Source organism: Hyperolius riggenbachi, chromosome 10 (genome assembly GCF_040937935.1).
Source record: "Hyperolius riggenbachi isolate aHypRig1 chromosome 10, aHypRig1.pri, whole genome shotgun sequence".
Taxonomy (NCBI): Eukaryota; Metazoa; Chordata; class Amphibia; order Anura; family Hyperoliidae; genus Hyperolius; species Hyperolius riggenbachi.
Genome location: NC_090655.1, coordinates 47,946,958 through 47,968,373, shown reverse-complemented (window position 1 = coordinate 47,968,373; position 21,416 = coordinate 47,946,958). Strand labels below are relative to the sequence as shown.

At 44.9% G+C, this 21,416-nt stretch overlaps 1 protein-coding gene across 1 annotated transcript in view; it reads left to right on the top strand.

Annotated features, from left to right (window-relative positions):
- The window catches only part of LPCAT3 (lysophosphatidylcholine acyltransferase 3), a 78,246-nt gene that overhangs the window by 29,050 nt on the left and 27,780 nt on the right, over window positions 1–21,416 (top strand). Inside the window, exons 3-5 of the mRNA XM_068255266.1 lie at window positions 1,038–1,144; window positions 9,575–9,668; window positions 12,387–12,424. Of these exons, the coding sequence (XP_068111367.1) occupies window positions 1,038–1,144; window positions 9,575–9,668; window positions 12,387–12,424 (239 nt within the window). The remainder of the gene's footprint in view (window positions 1–1,037; window positions 1,145–9,574; window positions 9,669–12,386; window positions 12,425–21,416) is intronic.

The following is a 21,416-nucleotide window of genomic DNA, read 5'->3' as shown; positions in this document are numbered from 1 at the left end:
AACAAGCATGCAGCAGATCAGATGTTTCTGACAATATTGTCAGATCTGACAAGATTGGCTGCATGCTTTTTTTTCTGGTGTACTTCAGCCAACTGGAACAGCAGGGCTGCCAAGCAACTGGTATTGTTTAAAAGGAAACTAATATGGCAGCATCCATATCACTTTAACCTCGTGTTTATGTTAATAAAGCATTACAGCATAGAATGGAAAGTGAACTTTTCTCACCCTGTTTACTTCCATTATAACTTGCATACTGTCCTTTTACTTGAAATATATATACGGTCTCCCCTTGCATTGTTTTGTTTCTGTCTGTTGAGCAACTGGCAAATCAAATTCCTTGTAAGTGCAAACTTACTTGGCCAAATAAATGGATTCTGATTCTGTCACTGAAAGAAATGTGGAGGCTGTGACTGTCTCCTGACTTGGTTATTATACTGTCCCTCTTCTGAAATACATTGTGAATTTACGACTTGGGACCAAATGCAGATGGGTGAAAGATCAGAATGGCCACCAGGAAAGTGGTGTTAGAAGAAAAAGGGGGCCTCCTCATTCCTGTCATTACAGGTTATGAGTCGAGCATTGAGGAAAGCGATGGAGATGGCCATCTTGGCAGCAGAAGATAATGGCAAAAGCTGAGCACAGATGGCGAGATGGATGGAGGTCATGTGATCTTTTGACTATAGCGATGTCTGAGTTGCACCTGGAACAAGCATTCAGCCAGTACATTCAGAACTTGTTATTGGTTCTGGGTAATTCTGGGTCAGTGAGTCAGAACTTATTAGTCTCAGGTAATGGGCCAGACAAGCAACAATGGCTTTCAAATTTCCTCTAATTTTTTTAGAAGTGAAGGATTATGGGAGTTTTCCTCTACAGATTTCCCATGCAGTTCTCTTCATCATTATTAGGAAGGTCTGTGTTCATATGTTGCTACCTCGGTGTGGAAGGTGGGTTGGCCCAGTCGGACCGGGCGTTCTGCACTGGTGACTGGCGTACTGTTTGGCCTTACGTGTATTGTCTTCTTTCTCTCTCTCCTCCAGGCTCCCAGTTGTACCACTCGCTGTTATGTGTGGTGTTGCATTTCCTCATTCTGCGCCTCATGGGGAGGACGGTCACAGCGGTGTTAACAAGCTTCTGTTTCCAGATGGTAAGTAGGACTCCAAGGAGAAGATGTCACAGTGGCCCTGCCACGTCGCAGGAGGTCACCAAACTGAGCATGTGCAGAAGGGTGGGAGCTTTATGGTGTACTCCACAGGTGCTGCACACATCACAAGTCCCTGAATTGAGTGCTCACGCCCGTCTTATCTCCATTTCACCATACCCAACGTTAAGCTACACACCAGCCTCCAAGGCATGAAGGCATTTCTTTTTGGCCTGGTTGGGTGCCCATGTGCAAAGACATTTAGTTGCAAATTATTGCAGATCACCTTAAAGTGAACCCTGGAACTTAAAGAGACTCTGAAGTCTATCTTTTATTACCTTTTATTTAACTGTCCTCTTCGGCTTTAATGAAAGTTAAATCGCCGCATCCCTGCGGCACAGGAGTGATTTATTATCAGAGATGAGCCCTGCAAAGCTCCCGGGCTCTGCAGGGCTTCACTTCCTCGAAGAGGCTGAGCTTTACACTGTAGCTCTGCCTCCTCCGCAGTCAATCTCTGTGGATCGCCGCCTCTCCCCGCTCCTCTCTGTCTTCTTTCACTGAGAGGGGCGGGGAGGAGGCAGAGATCTGCAGAGATTGCCTGCGGAGAGGCTGAGCTACAGCTCAAAGCTCAGCCTCTCCAGGAAGAGAAGCCCTGCATGTCAGAGCAGAATGATCTGCGACCTGCTAAGTCTTAGAACTTTGCAGGTGTTTACTAGGTAATAAATCACTCCTCTGCCGCGGGGATGCAGCGATTTCATTCTGGCATTAAAGCTGAAGAAGAATGTTAAACAAAAGTAGGTAAAGAAAGAGACTTCAGAGTCTCTTTAAAAAAAACTTTCACTTACCTGGGGCTTCCCCAACCCCCCTGCAGCCGTACTGAGTCCTCCGGTCCCCGCCGCAGGTTATTTTCGTTTTCTGCTGACTGCTATGCTTAGTCGTCTTCGCTTTTCTGCAGTCAAGTGTGTACTGCGCCTGCACAGGATGCACTTAATGGCGGCAAGGCAGAGAAGACTACGCAAGGCTGAAACTAACCCGCGGTGGGGACCAGAGGACACTCAAGGAGTGGCGGGAGCACAGGATGGCTGCAGGGGGATGGGGAAGCCCCAGGTAAGTTGAACTTTAAGTTCCAGGGTTAAGGTTCACTTTAATCAGAACAGGATGTTGTGTTTATCTTTGTCCTATGCTGTGATCATGTGAATGTTCTGCCTACATAATGCTACTGACTTATGCTAAAATGCAACGTCACAATCTGTTAAAGGACAACTAAAGAGAGAGTTATATGGAGGCTGTCATATTCCTTTCCTTTTAAGCAGTACCAGTTGCCTGGCAGCCCTGCTGATCCTCTGCCTCCAATACTTTTTAGCCATTGACCCTGAACAAACATGCAGCAGATCAGGTGTTTCTGACAGTATTGTCAGATCTGACAAGATTTGCTGCATTCTTGTTTCTGGTGTTATTTAGACTCTACTGCAGCCAAATAGATCAGCAGTGCTGCCAGGCAACTGGTATTGCTTAACCACTTAAGGACCAGGCTATTTTTGGCTGATCTGTGCTGCGTGGGCTCTTCAGCCGACAGCACAGATCAGGATTGAGGCAGGGTGATCAGACTCTGTCCCCCCACCTTCCTTTTTTCCCCACTAGGGGGATGTCCTGCTGGGGGGGGGGGTCTGATTGCCGCTGCTCTGTGTGGGCGGGGGTGCTCCTCAAAGCCCCCCTCTGCAGCGATATTCAGCCTCCCTCTCCTTCTCTCCCTCTCTCTGTGGGTGGCACAGGATGGTGATCCGTCCTGTACCGCCTCTGATAGGCTTCCGCCTATCAGATGCCGACGATCCCCGGCCAATCAGAGGCCGGGGTTCGCAGATCTCCTTTACGGCGACGTAAGCACCGAGGATTTCTTCCCCGCGTTTTTACATTTAGCCGGTGAGCCGCGATCGGAGGCTCGCAAGGCTGTTCACGGAGACACCCTCCGTGAACTGACATGGAACGGCCACTCGCATATGCAAATCTACTTACGACCTGCCGCCGCCTATCTGCGTTAGGCGGTCGTTAAGTGGTTAAAAAGAAATAAATATGACAGTCTCCATATTCTTCTCACTTCAGTTGTTCTTTAATTCTGGATTTCTTTCCAAGGGAGCATCTGACCTCACAGCTTCCTGTAGGCATAATCGTGACTTTTGTTCAGCTAAAATGAAAGGAAGACCATTTGCTTAAAAAAAATAAAAATTCTGCAATATAGATTTTTTTTTTTTTTGCTACAGAGTGGAAAGTACCGGTATACATTGTAGCGATAGTGTATGTGGTGACTGGAGATGGTCAGTAAGATGCTAATTGCAACATGCATGCAAATTGCATGCTGAAATGATTAGCCTCTCACTGATCCTCTCTAGTGGTGATTGTAAGTCTGCATTAAAGGGAACCGGAAGTGAGAGGGATGTGGAGGCTGCCATATTTATTTCCTTTTGAAAAAGTACCTGTTGCCTGGCATTCCTGCTTATCTCTTTGGCTGCAGCAGTGTCTGAATCACACACCTGAAACAAGCATGTAGCTAATCCAGTCAGACTTCAGTCAGAAACACCTGATCTGCTGCATGCTTGTTCATTGTGTACAGCTAAAAGTATTAGAGGCAGAGGATCAGCAGGACAGCCAGGCAATGTGCCTTGGAAATGAATCTGCCTGCCTCTATAGCCATCTAACATCAGATTCCCTTTTAAGAGCGATATGAGCCTTTGGATTCTTTTCAGGCACATTTCACACATTCCAGAATAGGGGAGTGACGTTTGGGAGGAAAGTTGCTGCAATGTGGAATACTAGTCGTTAATCTGTCTTTCTTGGCCTCCCGCCCTCATATTCTTGCTGCTGTGAAAATGTGCGATTTCGTATTGTTTTGGCTTCTGTGGTCTGACCTGGTAACACCAGCCGTGTGACATTGCCTCGAAAGTGGTACAAAGGTCAGGGGCAGAAGTTCCTCGCAGCTTGGCAATCCTGGGCTGTCTCCGGGCATGACACATGCAGATGGGGGAATGTCAGGACACAGAGATGATCAAACTTGAAATGGGGAGGAGCATCTACCACACTGCAACTTAAAGTGAACCAGAGACTAAGCACCCTCATGTATTTGATCATATGAACATTAGAGAAAACACCTCTGTTTCATTCTTCACTGCTTAGCCTGCTTGTTATCAGCCCTGATAAAATCACCGACTAGGCATTGTCTGACATGCTCAGGAATCATTATAGCTGAGTCATTATAGTAGAGCCAGAAGGGGGCAGGCTTGGGCTTGAAAAGACATCAGAGAAGACAGACTCAGCTATAATGATCCCTGAGCAAAGCCAGACTGAATGCTCAGTAGGGGATTTTATCAGGGCTGATAAGAAGCAGGCTGAGCAATGAAGAATGAAACAGAGAGCAGGGTAGGTGATTTCTCTAATGTTCCCGCTGATATATATGGTTTATACATGGTAAGATACATGAGGGTGTTTTGTCTCTGGTTCACGTTAAGGCCTCGTTCAGATCATTTAGTGCAGATGGCTGTGCGATCGGAACGCAATGCATATGATCGCACGCCATCTGCGCTACTCTGCGCTGCAGATCCCATTCACTACAGTGAATGGATCTGTGCTGTGATTCCCGAAAAATGCATGCAGCGGTGCAATGGCGCATCGCACTGTTGCGCAGCGCATATGATGGGAACGGTAGAAGTGCTGTCTATGCCCTTCTACCGTTATTGAGTGTCGCACACAATACCTGCTGCCAAAATGCATACAGCAGCGTGTTTAGTCTGAACGAGGCCTTATAGTTGTCGTGTGGGTTCAGTCCCACCTGAGTGACGAGGTTACGGTCAGCCCGACATGCTGTATTGTTAGCATCCTGACATCAGCTCTGTTCTGACTCTGAGTGACCCGGCGTGTGGACTTATGCAGCACAGGGTGCAGTATCAGCACACAGCTGATGGCAGAGTGCTTACACTGCAGCCAATTGTGACCTCAGTGTAAATGGAAAACATGAACCAGTCAGTGAATGCATGCTTAAAGGTTCTCTGTCTAGACACACTTGGTCTTTCTCAGACTGGGAATGTTTTTAAAGAGGAACTCCAGTGAAAATAACGTAATGAACAAAAATGCTTTTTTTTTTTTTTAATTATGTATAAATGATTTAGTCAGTGTTTGCCCATTGTAAAATCTTTCCTCTCCCTGATTTACCTTCTGGCATTTATCACGTGGTGACATCTTTACTGCTGGCTGGTGATGCCAGTGGAAGTAGCTTCTGCTTGCTTTTTGGCAGATGGAAACAGCTTTTATTTCCCACAATACAACAAGGCGCCCACAGTGTGATGTCAGCACCATGGTCCTGACATCACTGTGGGAGGGGTTTCAACACAATATCAGCCATACACAGCCCCCTGATGATCCGTTTGAGAAAGGGAAATTTTTTCTCATGTAAAAGGGGGTATCTGCTACTGTTTGGGATGAAGTTTAATCCTTGGTCACGGTTTCTGTTTGAGTTTGTAGTGGTCACTTGATTGGTGGATGGCAAATACTTGACAATTTACCAGTCAGGAGCTTCTCCAACAGCCACTTCCTGAAGCTCAGACTTCCTCAGGCTGTGATCTGCTCAGAGATATCTGTTTAGACTGCACAGCAGGTGGGGCACAGACAGCCGAACACACAGCAGTTGCAGAAGCCCCACCCACAGCAGCAGCTGCTATCTCCATCTGTTTGTGTGTAAAACAAGCCGCCTGCTACAATAAAGCTGACATTTAGGCCCTCTGCATCCAGAGTAAACATATGGTACTAGATTTGTGCCTAGAGACAAGGTTGAGGTTCCCATACATCTCTCGACTTGGAGGCCGATCGACCATCTGATTTGATAATTATCAGATGAAAATCTGTGCTGCCAAGAGCATGCCTGATCGCCTATTCAACCAATTTTGAGCTGAAATTTTTCACATGTATCGATTGGACAAGCTGGAAAATCTCGCGCTGTCGCGCTTGATCGGGTGCATGGCGATAATGAGGAATGTGACGGAAACCCCTGGCTGTATCCCCCCGTGCTCTGCATTGAGAGGAACTCCAGACATTAATGTCTAAACCGCTAGCAACAAAACTGAGTACACCCCTAAGTCGAGAACATCAAAATTGTGCCCAAAGTGTTCATAGTTTGTGTTCCCACCATCATTTTGCAGCAATGCTTCAAAGAGGAACTCCAGGGAAAATTATTGAACAAAGTTGCTTCATTTTTACAATAATTATGTATAAATGATTTAGTCAGTGTTTACCCATTGTAAAATCTTTCCTCTCCCCGATTTATATTCTGACATTTATCACATGGTGACATTTGTACTGCTGGCAGGTGATGTCAGTTTGAGGAGATGCTGCTTGCTTTTTTTGGCAGATGGAAACAGCTGTTATTTCCCACAATGCAACAAGGCTCCCACGGTGTGATGTCAGAATCATGGTACTGACATCACACTGTGGGAGGTGTTTCAACATTATATCAGCCATACAGAGTCCTCTGATGAACCGTTTGTGCAAAGGAAGATTTCTCATGGGAAAGGGGGAATCCGCTACTGATTGAGATGAAGTTCACCTGTCTGGCACTGTCTCTGCACTCTTCTTCCTCATTGGTGCCCCATGTCGTCACCTGCATATTGCTCGTGGGGTCCGTGTGTGACGTTGCATGCGCCAGACATGCAATACACTGGTGACCACGTGGGGTGCAGAGACAGCGGACAGATAAAGTATTAATGCACAGGCACTGGGGGGGTCCATCTAAAGTTTGGGGCAACAGGGCAGCGTCACCAGGCAGATGCCCAAAAGATTTCATGCTGAAATCGATCGGAAATCGGCCTTCAGTTTATGGCAGCTAGCAGATCTTTCCGATCAGATTCGGAGAGAGATCTGTCTCTTGATCGACTGGCTGCCTCTTGATTACTTGATGGAGTGTTGGATGGCCACCTATACTTTAATGCGTCAGTAGTTTAACCACTTCCTGCAAAATGGATGTTTATAAACGTCCTATTTGTGCACCATTAGTGCAAATAGGACATTTATATAAACATTCATTCTGCCCATGCAGGCAGGAGTGCATGTGCTCGCCTATTTTGAACCCTTCAGCCCACAGCAGGAAGTGGTTAAAAAGTCCTCTGTTTAATTCATTGTAATAATTAATGTCCATGGTTATTTATGACCTACATCCTTCCTGCTCAAGCACCTCCCTCCCAGCCCCCCCCCCCCCCGTGTGATCACCCCTGGAAATAATCTTCACCCGCTACTCTGCACAGTAATGGCCCATTGAGGTCGAGTTCATACTACAAAATGCAATCGCTAAGCGCTTTATGCACGTTTTTGCACATTCCTTTAAACTGTAAAGATTTGATACTTACCCGGGGCTTCCTCCAGCCCCATAAGCTCATCTGAACAACTGTTGAAAACATTTTCAAAAAGAACATACATTTCCCATGCAAGGTTTTTTTTTTATAAGGCCTTGTTCACACTAGGTACGTTTCTGTGCGATTTTCACAGCGCATTACCCTGTGCATTCTGCAAGGTATTGATTTTCCCATGTACTTAAATGCGCCTCGTTCACATCTATGCGCTGCGCTGAGCAGCGTTACAAAAACGTGGCGTTGCATGCATTTCTGTGCGTTGAGCTGTAAAACGCACAATAATGCAAGTGAATGAGTGTGCTTTTTTTTTAGTTCGTAGAAGCGCATGCATTTTTTACCCCTAACTGGGAAAAAAAAACATTTACATATGAAAAGAAAGCTATATTGACAACTGCTACTGCTGCAATAAGACAAACATGCTTAAAAAAAGCACACTGCAACGCACAGAAATGCGCACACAAGCGCATGCGGTTTTATCATGCGTTTTATCATACGTTTTACACATTTCTCAGCGCACCTTATGTGAATAAGGCTTAACAGTAAAAACCTGCTTTGTGAAGTAAAGCCGCCTATCCCCTGCTAACTGGGACAGCCTGAGCAGACAGTTGGAAATAACTGTGTAGGAAGTTTTGAAACTCTGAATTGGTGCAACATGTACGTTCCTATTTTATTTTACAAACTCTGCAGGTTTTTTGTGTGCATTAAGGTGGCCACTAACGGTCCAATTTCTAGAGAAAAATCGTTCAAGCGATAAATTCTGATCGAATTGGTTGTAAATAATCTCTGTTGATGGGCACAATCAATAACTGACGATTATAAAAACAGTTGTCCGATTGAATTTTCATAGATCCAAAATTTGTATTTTCCTGTTGGTTGTGATAGGAAGCAAAGATTGGTTCGCTGATGGTGTAGTGAACGATTTTACTTCAGATCAGAATTTCTGATTGCTTAAATGATTTTTCGCTAGAAATTGGATCATTAGTGGCTACCCTTAGTCTTATGAATTAACACTCTAAAAAGAAAACCCTGCATTTTAGTAGTGAAGGTTGTCTCACACTCACTAATGGTGAAGCTACAATGCTTGAGTAGATGACTCCTCTCACCACAATCACTCGATCACAAACTGGCACTTGCTTTGAAATTTTGTTTCAACCGACAAGCCAATGTCTCAGGACCATGTCGGGTCCTTTTATCTGGCCAGCATGGTAGCGTAGTGGTTAGCACTCTTGCCTTGAAGCACTGGGTCCCTGGTTTGAATCCCAGCCACAGTGCTATCTGCACAGAGTTTGTATGTTTTCCCCGTGTCTGCGTGGGTTTCCTTCGGGCACATCCCAAAAACCTACAGATAAGTTAACAGACTTCCCCCTTAATTGGCCCTAAACCTACGAAACATGCACTACACATACCAGTGTTCTCCCCAGGCTCTCTTAGCAGGGTGCTCCACCTGGCTAGTTTTGGTGAGCCCCCGTCTGTCATCGGCTCACCTTCTTCTCTACTGTAAGCAGAGTTGTGCAGAGAAGTGTCGGCCCTGCATTCTATCATCACGCCCCACCCAACTACTTTTTCATGCCACTCGGATGGAAAAAATTTCTGGGGAGAACAATGCATACATAGAAATAGGACTATGGTTGGGATTAGATCGTGAGCCCCTCTGAGGGATGGTTAAGTGACAATACAATATACTCTGTACCGCGCTGCGGAAGATGTCAGTACTACGTATATAAATACTAAATGATAATAAAAAGGCAGATATAGCTCAATGGTAAAAGTCTGTCTGCTGCTCCACTGCTGTGAGTGCATTGAGGTGATTTCATCCTACACTGCAATCTCTTTGTGTCAGTAGAGAGCGGCAGGCAGACTTTCACCTTGATAAAGGGGCCTGGCGTGGCCCCGAAACATTGGCTTCTTGGTGGTGGTTTTCAAATGAAATCAAGTTTAAAAGAAAGTTCCAGTTTTGTGATGGAATGACGTTGCATGGATTGAGGAATGACTGTAGTAACTTTCCCCTAGTGTGAAGGTACTGAGATAATGGCGCTTGCTATCTCCTCAGGGCTATCTGCTGCTCGGGTACTACAACACGGCGACCGATGGCTACGATATCAAGTGGACTATGCCTCACTGCGTGCTCACACTGAAGCTGATTGGTAAGCATCCCCTGTCATGGTATGGGGCGTGACAAAAAGGGAGGGGCGTGACAAACCTGATTGAGGGTTCAGGAAGATGGTGTGACCTGCAGGAACCAACTAGATGCATCTGTTGTAGTGTTCACAGATTAAGTCTTGTGGTTGACAGAGTATGTGGAATCAGCAGACCTGCAGAGCTCCCCTATGACCTACAGACCTTCATCCTGGCTGCCAATCAATGGATGAATCAATAGTGTGCAGTATCCTATGACAGTGAGGCACTGGGGGCTTGGTCAAGTTCTTTGTATTCTCCTGTCAGGTGAAGTGGGTGGTGGTAAAAACAAAGGCATGTGGGTTCAGTCAGGTCATTTGTATTATTCTGTCAAGTGGAGGTTGGTGGAAAACCCCATTTATCAGTATAGGTACAGAAATGCAGACATCAAACAAACAAATGTTGATTCAGGTAATACTTCGAATGACTGGTTTCGAAACGTTATTTCTACCTCGATCATTATACAGAACTGGGTCAGAACCGTTCTGTATAATGCCTGAAACTTAAAGAACAGCTGAAGTGAGTAGAATATGGAGGCTGCCATATTTATTTCCTTTTAAACAAAACCAGTTGCCTGGCAGCCCTGCTGGTCTGTTTTGCTGAAGTAGTGTCTGATTCACACCAGGAACAAGCATGCAGCTAATCTGGTCAGATCTGACAATGTCAGAAACACCAGATCTGCTGCATACTTGTTCAGGGTCTATGGCTAAAAGTATTAGAGGCAGACGATCAGCAGGACAGCCAGGCAACTGGTATTGCTTAAAATGAAATAAATATGACAGCTTCCATATCCTTGTCACGTCAGTTTGTCCTTTAATGTTTGGAAATCTTGCAATAATCCATGTACAGTTAGTCATTAAAGACAACCTGAACTAAAAATGAAGTCAAAATAACATACACAGGTCATACTTACCTCCTGTGTAGTCTACTCCTAAATCTTTCTCCTCTCCTGTGTCCAATTTGTCCACTGTGATCAATGGAATTCTCTGTCCCCCATTTTGGAAATGGTCATTACCCATAACAGCTTCCTGGTCAGCACACTGTTAAACTGTAATATCACCCACTTGAGCCATAGGGAAACATGGACATTACCTTGCACATTGTAACTGACAGCTTCTAATATATAACTGACAGTAACTGATATATTTCAGTTCTGAGAAAATATTGTCAGAACTGGAAGGGATCGCTGTAAGAAGAAAATGGTGAGCTTCTGAGAGGAACTGGCGATGAGGTTAAGTATGAAATATTCATTTGCAGCTACCTGTACGTCATGTTTACTTTAAAGTGAATGTTTACCAGTTTAAAAATCAAAAAGTCAGATACTCGCCTAAGGAGAGGGAAGGCTCGGTCCTAATGAGCCTTCCTTCTCCTCTCCCGCTACCCGGTCCCGCGCAGGATCCCCCGTAGCAGTATTCGACCAGTTCGGTCAAATACTGCCACTTCTGCAGCCGAAGGGAGCTTTTGGGAGCACTCGGGCTCCCGAAGACGGGCCGCTTCATACTACGCATGCGTGTGCGTAGTATGGAGCGGCCCGTCTTCAGAAGCCCGAGTGCTCCCGAAGACCTCCGAAGTCCCTGCGGCGGCGGACGCGAACGGGGGAGCCAGCGCAGCACGGAGGGCACGGGAGAGGAGAGGGAAGGCTCATTAGGACCGGGCTTTCCCTCTCCTTAGGTGAGTATCTGACTTTTTTTATTTTTAAAGTGGTAACCATTGGCTTTAACCTCCCTGGCGGTCTATTAAAACCACCAGGGGGCAGCGCAGTACTTTAATTTTTTGTTGTTGTTTTCAATCATGTAGCTAGCCTAGCGCTAGCTACATGATAGCAGCTGTGCAGCGGCATCCCCCCACCCCCTCCGATCGCCTCCGGCGATCAGAGCTGTTTGGCTTCCCCCGTCGCCATGGCGACGATTGGGATGACGTCATCGACGTCGTGATGTCAGAGAGAGTCCCAATCCACCCCACAGCGCTGCCTGACACTGATTTGGCCAGGCTGTGCACGGGGTCTGGGGGGGCCCTCTAACGTGGCGGCGATCGAGCTATGCACGCAGCTAGCAAAGTGCTAGCTGCGTGCAGCAACAAAAAATTTTACAAATCGGCCCAACAGGGCCTGAGCAATCCTCCGCGGCGGCTTAGCCCATGCTCAGCACGGGCTTACCGCCAGGGAGGTTAAATAATTTTACTCGCTTCAGGTTCCCTTTTAAATTTGTTGGTGTGAAATCTGCATTTCTGCTCCATTACCAACACTGGACCACACTTCACTTGCTATAGGCACAGAAATACCTCTTGTACTGTATACAAAGGGGGTGACATGCAGGTACTATAAAATGGGGCTAGGAGGAGTAATGGAAGTACAAGTAGTCCCCAACTTACAAACACCGATGATATGAACGTCCCAAAAATGGAAACCAGTAAAAAAAAAAAAAAAAAAGAGTTCCTTGTAGTTTTTCAGGAAATTGATAAAAAAAAATCAAATAAAAAAATGTACTGTATTTTAAGACATTTTACGCACACCTCAGTGTAAACACACAAATCCTTTAAATGATGTCACAGCCTATAGAGGATTAGCAGCGGGGCAGACGGCAGCTTGGGATAATCCTTATCCTGGATAGACTGTAAATATAAATCTTGCGCAGTTCTTCCATACTGGAGTTTTGCTCATTGCTCTTTCTTTTTTCTCGTCCCCACAGGACTTACCTTTGATTATTATGATGGTGGGAAAGCCAAGGTGAGTGTTTTGTGTTCGGAGACACTTCCTGCGGTATCTGTAATTAAGCTACAATACACCATCAGTGGAAGCTGCAATTAGCTGGGGCTGCAGATCTCCTGCTGTCACGCTGCCAGCGATGCTACCTGTCTGTGCAAGAGCAGCTTCTCTTACATCTCCTGTCTCTAATCTGGGTAATCCAGCCGCTGTGTTTACTACTGGAAAGCCACGCTTGTCACACAGATCTTCTAGGAATTCACCAGCCTGCAATCGCAGAGCAGTGTTTGTACACAGCAGAGAAAGGCAGCGCTTCCTAGGACAAACTACATAGGAATGACTAGCTGCATGAGTGTGCAGAGCTTACTTATAGACAACATGCACATCATGCATTCTACCCAGATGCAACAAATTACCATTATTGGAGGATGCTGGCTTTTATAATAGTTTGCATGCAAATTGCCAAGTACTTGGCCCTCCTACCACGACTCAACTACACCTTTTAAACCTACGAAAAAGGGAAAAATCAGCGCATCATTAGGCTATCTCTGAATGGGTACCTCTGCCCCCCCCCCCCCCCCCCCCCCACACACACACACACACACACACACACACACACACACACACACACACACACACACACACACACACACACACACACACACACACACACACACACACACACACGTTGCAGACATATAAATGGGAGCAGCTGGCTGTAGAATATACCAGTGTTCTCCCCAGGCTCTTTTAGCCAGGTAGTCCCCCCGGTTAGTTTTGGTGAGCACCCGGCCGTTATCAGCTCACCTCCTCCTATGCTGTAAGCTCAGTTGTGCAGAGAAGCACCGGCCCTGCATTCTCTCATCTTGACCCACCCGGCTACTTTTTCATGACACCATGATGGAAAAAACTTCTGGGGAGAACACTATATACTTACTTTTTGTACACAGCAGAGAAAGGCAGCAATTCCTAGGACAAATTACATCGGAATGACTAGCTGCTGTGTAAAGCCTGCTTATAGGCAACGTGCACACCTTGCATTCTACCCAGATGCAACAAATTACAATTATTGGAGGATGTTGGTTTCCATAATAGTTTGCATGCAAATTACCAAGTTCTTGACTCTCCCACCATGCAGACCAGTGTAGGAGAGCACGACGGCCTAAAGCCCCATACACATGCTCAACAGCAGGCTTTTATGCTGCACAATTATCAAACAACTTTTGTTGTGAAAAAAGTTCAAACAACCCAAAAAAAGTCAGTCAAAGCTATTGTTCAAAGAACTGATAAAACGTCAATCCAACTGTTTTTCGCAACAAAAGTTGTTTAATTGTGCTGCATAAAAGACCGGACCGCTGTTGAGTGTGTGTTTGGGGCTTAAGATGATAGTCTAAAGATCACCTGTCATTCCTGAGCAAGGGCTGCGCTGTAGAGAGAGCGCTCAGAGCTGGCCGTGTTGTGTACATATCTGCCTGTTTATACAGAAGATAAGATTAGGTGCCGTAAGCTGCTTGCATGCCCTTTCATATGCCTAAAGAAAACCAGAGTTGGATCTTCGGGGGGCAGATGAGACACAGAGGCTGAGATACAGGCATGTTCTCTGCCTCATGACATGGCTCTGTGTGCCGTCCCCCCCCCCCCCCCCCCCGCCCACCTCTGTCTCTCTTTAATAAAATAAATTCTCTATAAATAAACCTGATGTAGCATAAGGCAAACGTGCTGTCTGTTCAGAGCGACAGGTGACATAAAGTCAAGAGGTGTGTACGCACCTTTCATCTGATTACACGCCTATTAGTTCTCACCTTCTCCAGTCCAGGCATCTGAATTGCAATTCTTATGTCTTGCAAGATAAGATAACTTGTCCTTGGTTGTGAAGACGGTCTACAAGCCTAGTTAATGTGATTCCTCAGATCTCTGCTGTGCTGCATTGTCAGGCTGCCTGTTCCCTCCCTCAGATCTCTGTTGTGCTGCATTATCAGGCTACCTGTTCCCTCCCTCAGATCTCTGCTGTACTGCACTGTTGGGCTGCCTGTTCCCTCCCTCAGATCTCTGCTGTGCTGCACTGTTGGGCTGCCTGTTCCCTCCCTCAGATCTCTGCTGTGCTGCACTGTTGGGCTGCCTGTTCCCTCCCTCAGATCTCTGCTGTGCTGTACTGTTGGGCTGCCTGTTCCCTCCCTCAGATCTCTGCTGTACTGCACTGTCGGGCTGCCTGTTTCCTCCCCCAGATCTCTGCTGTGCTGCACTGTCGGGCAGCCTGTTCCCTCCCCCAGATCTCTGCTGTGCTGCACTGTCAGGCAGCCTGTTCCCTCCCCCAGATCTCTGCTGTGCTGCACTGTCAGGCAGCCTGTTCCCTCCCCCAGATCTCTGCTGTGCTGCACTGTCAGGCAGCCTGTTCCCTCCCCCAGATCTATGCTGTGCGTCACTGTCAGGCTACCTGTTCCCTCCTCCAGATCTCTGCTGTGCTGCACTGTCAGGCAGCCTGTTCAAGCCCCCCCTCCCCCCCCTCCCCCCCCAAAACCTTAATTTTGATCGATTTGCAGCCAAAATACCTTGTCTTCCTCCCCGGCTGCTCCGTTCTCCTGTGGTAGCCGCTGGTATGTGTTATTCTGGGCCAGTCTTTTGCGCATGCGTGGCCTGCCCACGTGTACGCTCCCTCAGCCTGAAGGTGCAAAACGCTCCCGGCATCGGGCGTGCGCGACCAGGCTGCATATGCGCAGAAGACGGCGACTAGCCCAGACTGACAAATACCTGCTTCTACCACAGGAGAACGAAGCGGCTGGGGAGGAGAGCGAGGTAGCCCACACACCTCAGGGGCTGGAGGAAGTCCAAGATAAGTATAAATAATGCCGTGGGTACCGTTTCAGGTACATTTTTAAGGTGCTTTGTTTAGCATCGCAGCACATTTTCCTGCTGCCTGTGGAGCCCAATCAACTATTCAGAAGTCTCAATTTCTCATAAAACTTGTTCTTCAATTAAAAGGGAACCTAAAGTGAGAAGAATATGGAAGCTGCCATATTTATTTCCTTTTAAACAATTTCACTTGTCTGGCAGCCCTGCTGATCTATTTGCCTGCAGCAGTGTCTGAAGAACACCAGAAACAAGCATGCAGCTAATCTTGTCAGATCTGACAATGTCAGAGACACCTAATCTGTCTATGCTTGTTCAGGAGCTATGGCTAAAATTATTATTTTTTTTTTTACTATTAATGTTTATTAAACATGTAATAAGTAAACAACTTAACAATTCTCTACATGCGTTAGCACGCAGAGTCAAAATGCAGAAAACAGGTAATTTTCCAGTAATTATAGTGCTACAGGTAGAATACTGAACCAGAGTATATGGAGATTTAACACTTCACATGTTTGATTATGTATACATGAATATATTCTTCCTTTGTGAGGCCTGAAAAAAATAAGAGAAACAAAACAGGGAATATATATGGTTGGCTTTCAGATCATGGTTGAAGTGTGTGTTTTGACACATACCACTGATGTGGAGTAAGTTAGAACATGTTGTAATTACCTAATTTCTCTGGGTACTGGGAAAAAGTTTTGAAGGTAGACAGAGGATATATTAAGATAGAAAAGGAAAAGAGAGTAAAGTTTTAGGACATAGGAGTAGGATATGACAATTGAATTTTAGAATAATTTTGTGTCGGGGATGGGCTGGTGTGTGCAATTCACACGTAAGTTCTTGTGTAGAAGGAAGTATTTGTTCCGGGTTGCCCTTAGGTCATGAGGAGTGTATACTGTTCAGAGCATAGGAACTCGTTCCAGATTGCCCATGTAATATTATAGTTGTCTAGTTTATCTTTTGCACAGGCAATCATTCTTTCCATAGATTCCACAGACTCTAACCTTCCAATCCAATTTTTAATCGTTGGTACTTCTATTTTTTTCCAGAATACCGGTATAAGGGCTCTGGCTGCGTTAATCATGTGGATTGTAAGGGATCTCTTGTAGGATTTGGTTGAATCTGCGGTATCATGGAGCAAGAGTGACTCAGGTGTAAAATCACATTTTTCTGTAGTTATGCTTTCAATTAGGTTGTGAATCTGAGTCCAATATCTTTGTATGCTTGGGCAGGACCAGAAAATGTGAAGAAGCGAACCCTCTGACTGATTGCATCTCCAGCACAGGTTGGTTACTGTTGGAAAGATTCTATGTAAAAGTTTGGGTGTTTTGTACCACCTGGAGATAATTTTGTATCCGAGCTCTTGAATATTGACATTTATGGAACCCTTATGGTTGAGAGATAGGATTTTTTGCCAATGATCAGAGTCAAACTGAATACCTAGGTCACGCTCCCAATCTTTCTGAAACCCACATTTATCGGGTTGAGGATTTGACAGGAGTAGCTGATATAGCTGGGATATAAGGTGTCTGTAGGGGCCTTCACTACGTATTAGTCTTTCAAATGGAGATAAGGCGGCGGATCTGTTAATTTTATGAATAATCGATTGGATATAGTGGCGAATTTGAAAGTATTGCCATTGTGATAGTTGGAAATCTTCTCTTAATGCATTAAGTTCGGCCATAGATTGTACTTTGCCATCCTTGATGAAATCTATAATTCTAGGGCAGTCTTCCCTGGGCCAATTTTGTAAGTAAGGTATGTCTTGCGCTGGAGAGAAGGATTGGTTGTTGCATAGAGGGGTGAGTTTTCCTGGGAAAGAAGCCAGACCCTTTAGAGGTAAAACTTTACGCATACTTTTAATTGTAGCTTCAATTAAAGGATTTCCCCAGTTTTTCCTTTTCTCGTTAGAGAAATCTGCCCATCCTAGGCTCGATGTTGGGGTGTCAGCATTTTCTCCCTCAATTTGGGCCCATTGTTTTGGGGCTGAAAAGTTTGACCATTCTACTGCACGACTTAGCTGGGATGCAAGATGATATGAATGAAGATCCGGTAACCCCATCCCCCCCAATTCTTTGGGGAGGACTAAGATTGATTGTTTAATCCTGGGGGGTTTATTCCCCCAGATAAATTTATTTATGGCAGCTTGGAGGTCTTTGATGTAAGATGTGGGCAGGGAGACTGGGAAACATTGGCTTACATATAGGAATCTTGGGAGTAGTGTCATCTTGATAGAAGCTATTCTGCCAAACCAAGATAGTTTTTTCTGTGTGCCCCATGATGCAAGATCTGTTTTAAGCTTTTTGCCTAGTGGGATAAAGTTATTCTCGAATATGTTGTTTAGATTGTGGGGTATATCTATCCCTAGATAGTGTAGGGAATCTTTTGACCATGAAAAAGAGAAGAGGGACTGACAATGTTCTACTGTTTTGGCGTCTAGGGAAATATTTAGAGCTCTAGATTTATGAAAATTTATTTTGAGATTAGAGAGGGCACCAAATTCTCCGAATCGTTTCATTAGATTAGGAATAGATGTTATTGGCTCCTGTAGATAGAATAGGAGGTCGTCCGCAAAGGCGGAGACAATGTGATTTGCAGTTTGAGTTTGTATTCCTTTGATAGAGGGGTCAGATCTTACCGCATTGAGGAAGGGTTCTAGAGTAAGCACGTATAGCAGGGGTGATAGAGGACACCCCTGTCGTGTGCCATTTGTGATGGTAAAGTTGTCTGAGAGCAGGCCATTAGCCTTTACTCTGGCTGAAGGGTTTGTGTACAGTAGATTGATCCAATTTAATAGGTTAGGTCCTAATCCTAGACGTGCCAGGGCGGCACGAGAAAAGTCCCAGGCCACCCTGTCAAACGCCTTTTCGGCATCAGTTGATAAGAGAAAAGCTTTGGTCTTTAATTTTTTTGTCAGAGCAATGACCCCCACTGTCCTCATAACATTGTCCCTAGCTTCCCTTCCAGGGACAAAGCCAGATTGATCTGGTCCAATGTGGTCTGGGATGTATGGGATTATTCGATTTGCTAAAATTTTTGCGAATATTTTGGCGTCTAGATTAAGGAGAGATATGGGCCTATAATTGGCGCAAGATTTGGTGTCCCTTCCAGGCTTGGGAATCACAGTTATGTGGGCCTCGAGAAACTGAGGGGAGGGTGTAGTTGTTGAAGAGATTGAGTTGAATGCAGAGGCAAAAGCTGGGGCTAATGATTTAGCAAAAGCTTTATAGTATTGAGAGCTGTAGCCATCCGGTCCCGGTGCTTTACCAGATTTTAAACTTTTGACAGCTATCATGAATTCATCTGTGGTAATAGGGGCCTCAAGGTCTTTAAATTCCTCTTGGGATATTTTTAGGGGGGTGGAGTGTTTGTTTAGATATTCATTAATTCTGTTAAGCCTCGTTTGGTGGGGTCTTTTTTCTGGGTGTGTATCTTGCAGGTTATATAGAGTTTTATAAAATCTGCGAAACTCTTCAACTATATCTTCTGATTTGGCCAATTTGGTTAGTTGAGAGTCGATAATTGTGGGGATGTGAGTTTGTTGCATTTTCTGGCGTAAAGCTTTTGCCAGGTATTTGCCACTTTTGTTGCCTAATTCATAAAAAATCTTTCTTCCTGCTAGTAATTTCTGTTTGGCATCAATAGATAATAATTTGTTTAGTCTGGCCCTGCGATCAGTGAGAGTTTCAAGGGTTTGTGTTGCTAGAGAGGATTTGTGGAGTTTCTCTAAGTTGCTCACCTCTTCTGATAGCTTGGCTATGTCTTCCTCTTTTTCACGTTTAAGTTTAGCCCCCATCTGAATAAGGCGCCCCCTAACAACTGCCTTGTGTGCCTCCCATATTGTTAGGGGTGAAGTCTCTGTGTTGGTGTGATCCTGGAAATAGTTATCTATCGTGCTTGTTAGGTTAGCTACTCTAGCTTTGTCGGCTAGGAGTTGTGGGTTTAACCTCCAACACCATGATTTACTTATTTTTTCAGGGAAGCTCAATGTCAGAGAGATGGGAGAGTGGTCTGATATGGTTTTGGTTCCAATTGAAGTATTACGGACTTGTGTCAAATCTCTTTGAGATATGAAAAAGTAGTCAATACGAGAGTACTTTTGGTGGAGTGTGGAGAAGAAAGTGTAATCCTTCTCGTTGGGGTGGGAAATTCGCCAAGGGTCCATCAATGTCAACTTCTGTAAGCTAGTTTTAATATGCCTCAGTGCTCTGTAAGATAATATGGAAGAGCCATTGGAGCAATCAGTCAGAGGGTGAAGGGGCACATTGAAATCTCCCCCCAGAATTAGGATGCCAGAGGAGAAAGTAGATAGCTTGGTAAGCGTTGTAGCGAGAAAGGAAGGTTGTTGTCTATTAGGAGCGTAGATTGTAGCTAGGGTGAAGGTTCGATTGTTTAAATTTCCCTTGACAAATAAGTACCTCCCCTCTGGATCCTTTTCCGTCTCTTCCATTGTAAAAGGGGTATTTTTGTGGATGAAAATTGATACTCCCTTGGATTTAGAAGAGGGAGATGTGGAATGGTAAGCTGTCGGGAAGCAATTATCAAACCTGGAGGGTATGTGATTAGTTCTCAGGTGTGTTTCCTGGAGGAAGGCGAAATGAGCTTTTTCTTTTCTGAGAAAGTCAAAGACCATTGATCTTTTAGGGGGTATATTTAGGCCATTGACATTAAGTGAGAGAAATTTCCATAATACCCGCGACTGAGAAGTGGATGTGGCCCCCGCCATTTTGTTAATATACTCAGATTTTCTGAGAATTGGTGGATAGAATGTAGGTGAGACTGTATGAGACTGTGTGGGGGAAGATAGAGAGTGTGAGTAGTGAGGGAAAGAAGAGTGGAGCATAAAAGAGATGAAAAGCAAAGGAGAAAGAAGTACCCAGAGTATAGTAGTCCGAGACTGCATGGACTTAATCAGTGGTAGTGTATGTGGGAAGTCTAGACAGTAATAAACGAAGAGAAGAGAGGAGTTTTTGTATTAGCTAGAAAATAGTCCCTACGTAAGTGTGATTTCACAAATCAACACTTACTTTAACAGTGGGAAAATAGTTCAGTGTATATATAGGTCACACATACACTGTGTGGGGGTGTAGAAGGCACCCAATATTGATATTAATTGCACACAACTTAAGAGGTTATTACCAATTAAGTAGGGTAGTTTGGATAAAAAGTGGGTATGCGGAATACCGCACCCTCCGCTATTATGATTAGGTTGAATAATAAACCAGCGTACACGACGTTTTAATAAGCTTATAGAGCTTGCTCAACGGTAACCAGACGTGGATCAGAGTATTCAGGTTTCTGGGGAATTAACTAGGGGTAATTTCCCTGAGGGCCACTCCACCAGAATCTGAAGTATGCAGAATATAGTGTTAAGGTGGCCTGTCTCTGAGGTGTCTCCCCAGCCAGAGTTGGCCCAGGTGTCAGCTCAGTAGCTGTTGAGTTATTTTGCCTACATCCTGTATTGTATGGGTTATATATCTCATGGATGGGCAGTATCATCAATAATGGTGAAACCGGGTATGGAAATGTGGGATTCCGTATGGGGAATAGGGAGGAGTGAAGGAGAGGTAGTAGATGACTGTTCCTATAATTATTATCATTTCCGTTTATATTATAGGGAGGCGTCAGTATGCTCGGCTAGAATTCAAGCCAAATCTAATAACTTTATTGGTATTTAGACAACTGATAGTGGACATAATGAGGAATCTGTGGCCTCTGTGTATATATATATGAGACTGTATAGCAGATAAATCAGAAATTGTGGATCAGGGATTTTAGATAAGTTGTGAAACCGACTATTTGGTAAGTATTGTAGTTGCATTTCCCCCCTCCCCCCCTATCTGGAAGATATGGTTTACTATCAGAGCGTCTAATAGTTTGCCTGTCCACAAGACCGTAAAATTAGTAAGATATCCCAAACATTCTAAACATAACATCAAATAGACTTATAACAGGAAAAACATATCATCATATTCCTAACTTGTTAGGGTGGACTAGAGAGCAAAGTTTACCTAAAAACACATGTTATTCTGTGGAATTTTACTGAAAATAAGTATTTCTGTATCGAGGATTCACAGTCTGTCTGAGAGTTCCCCAGAGACAAGTCTCAGGTTGTGTGAATCTCGTTTGGTCTCACATGTGGTAGCATTGGGCATTTACAGCT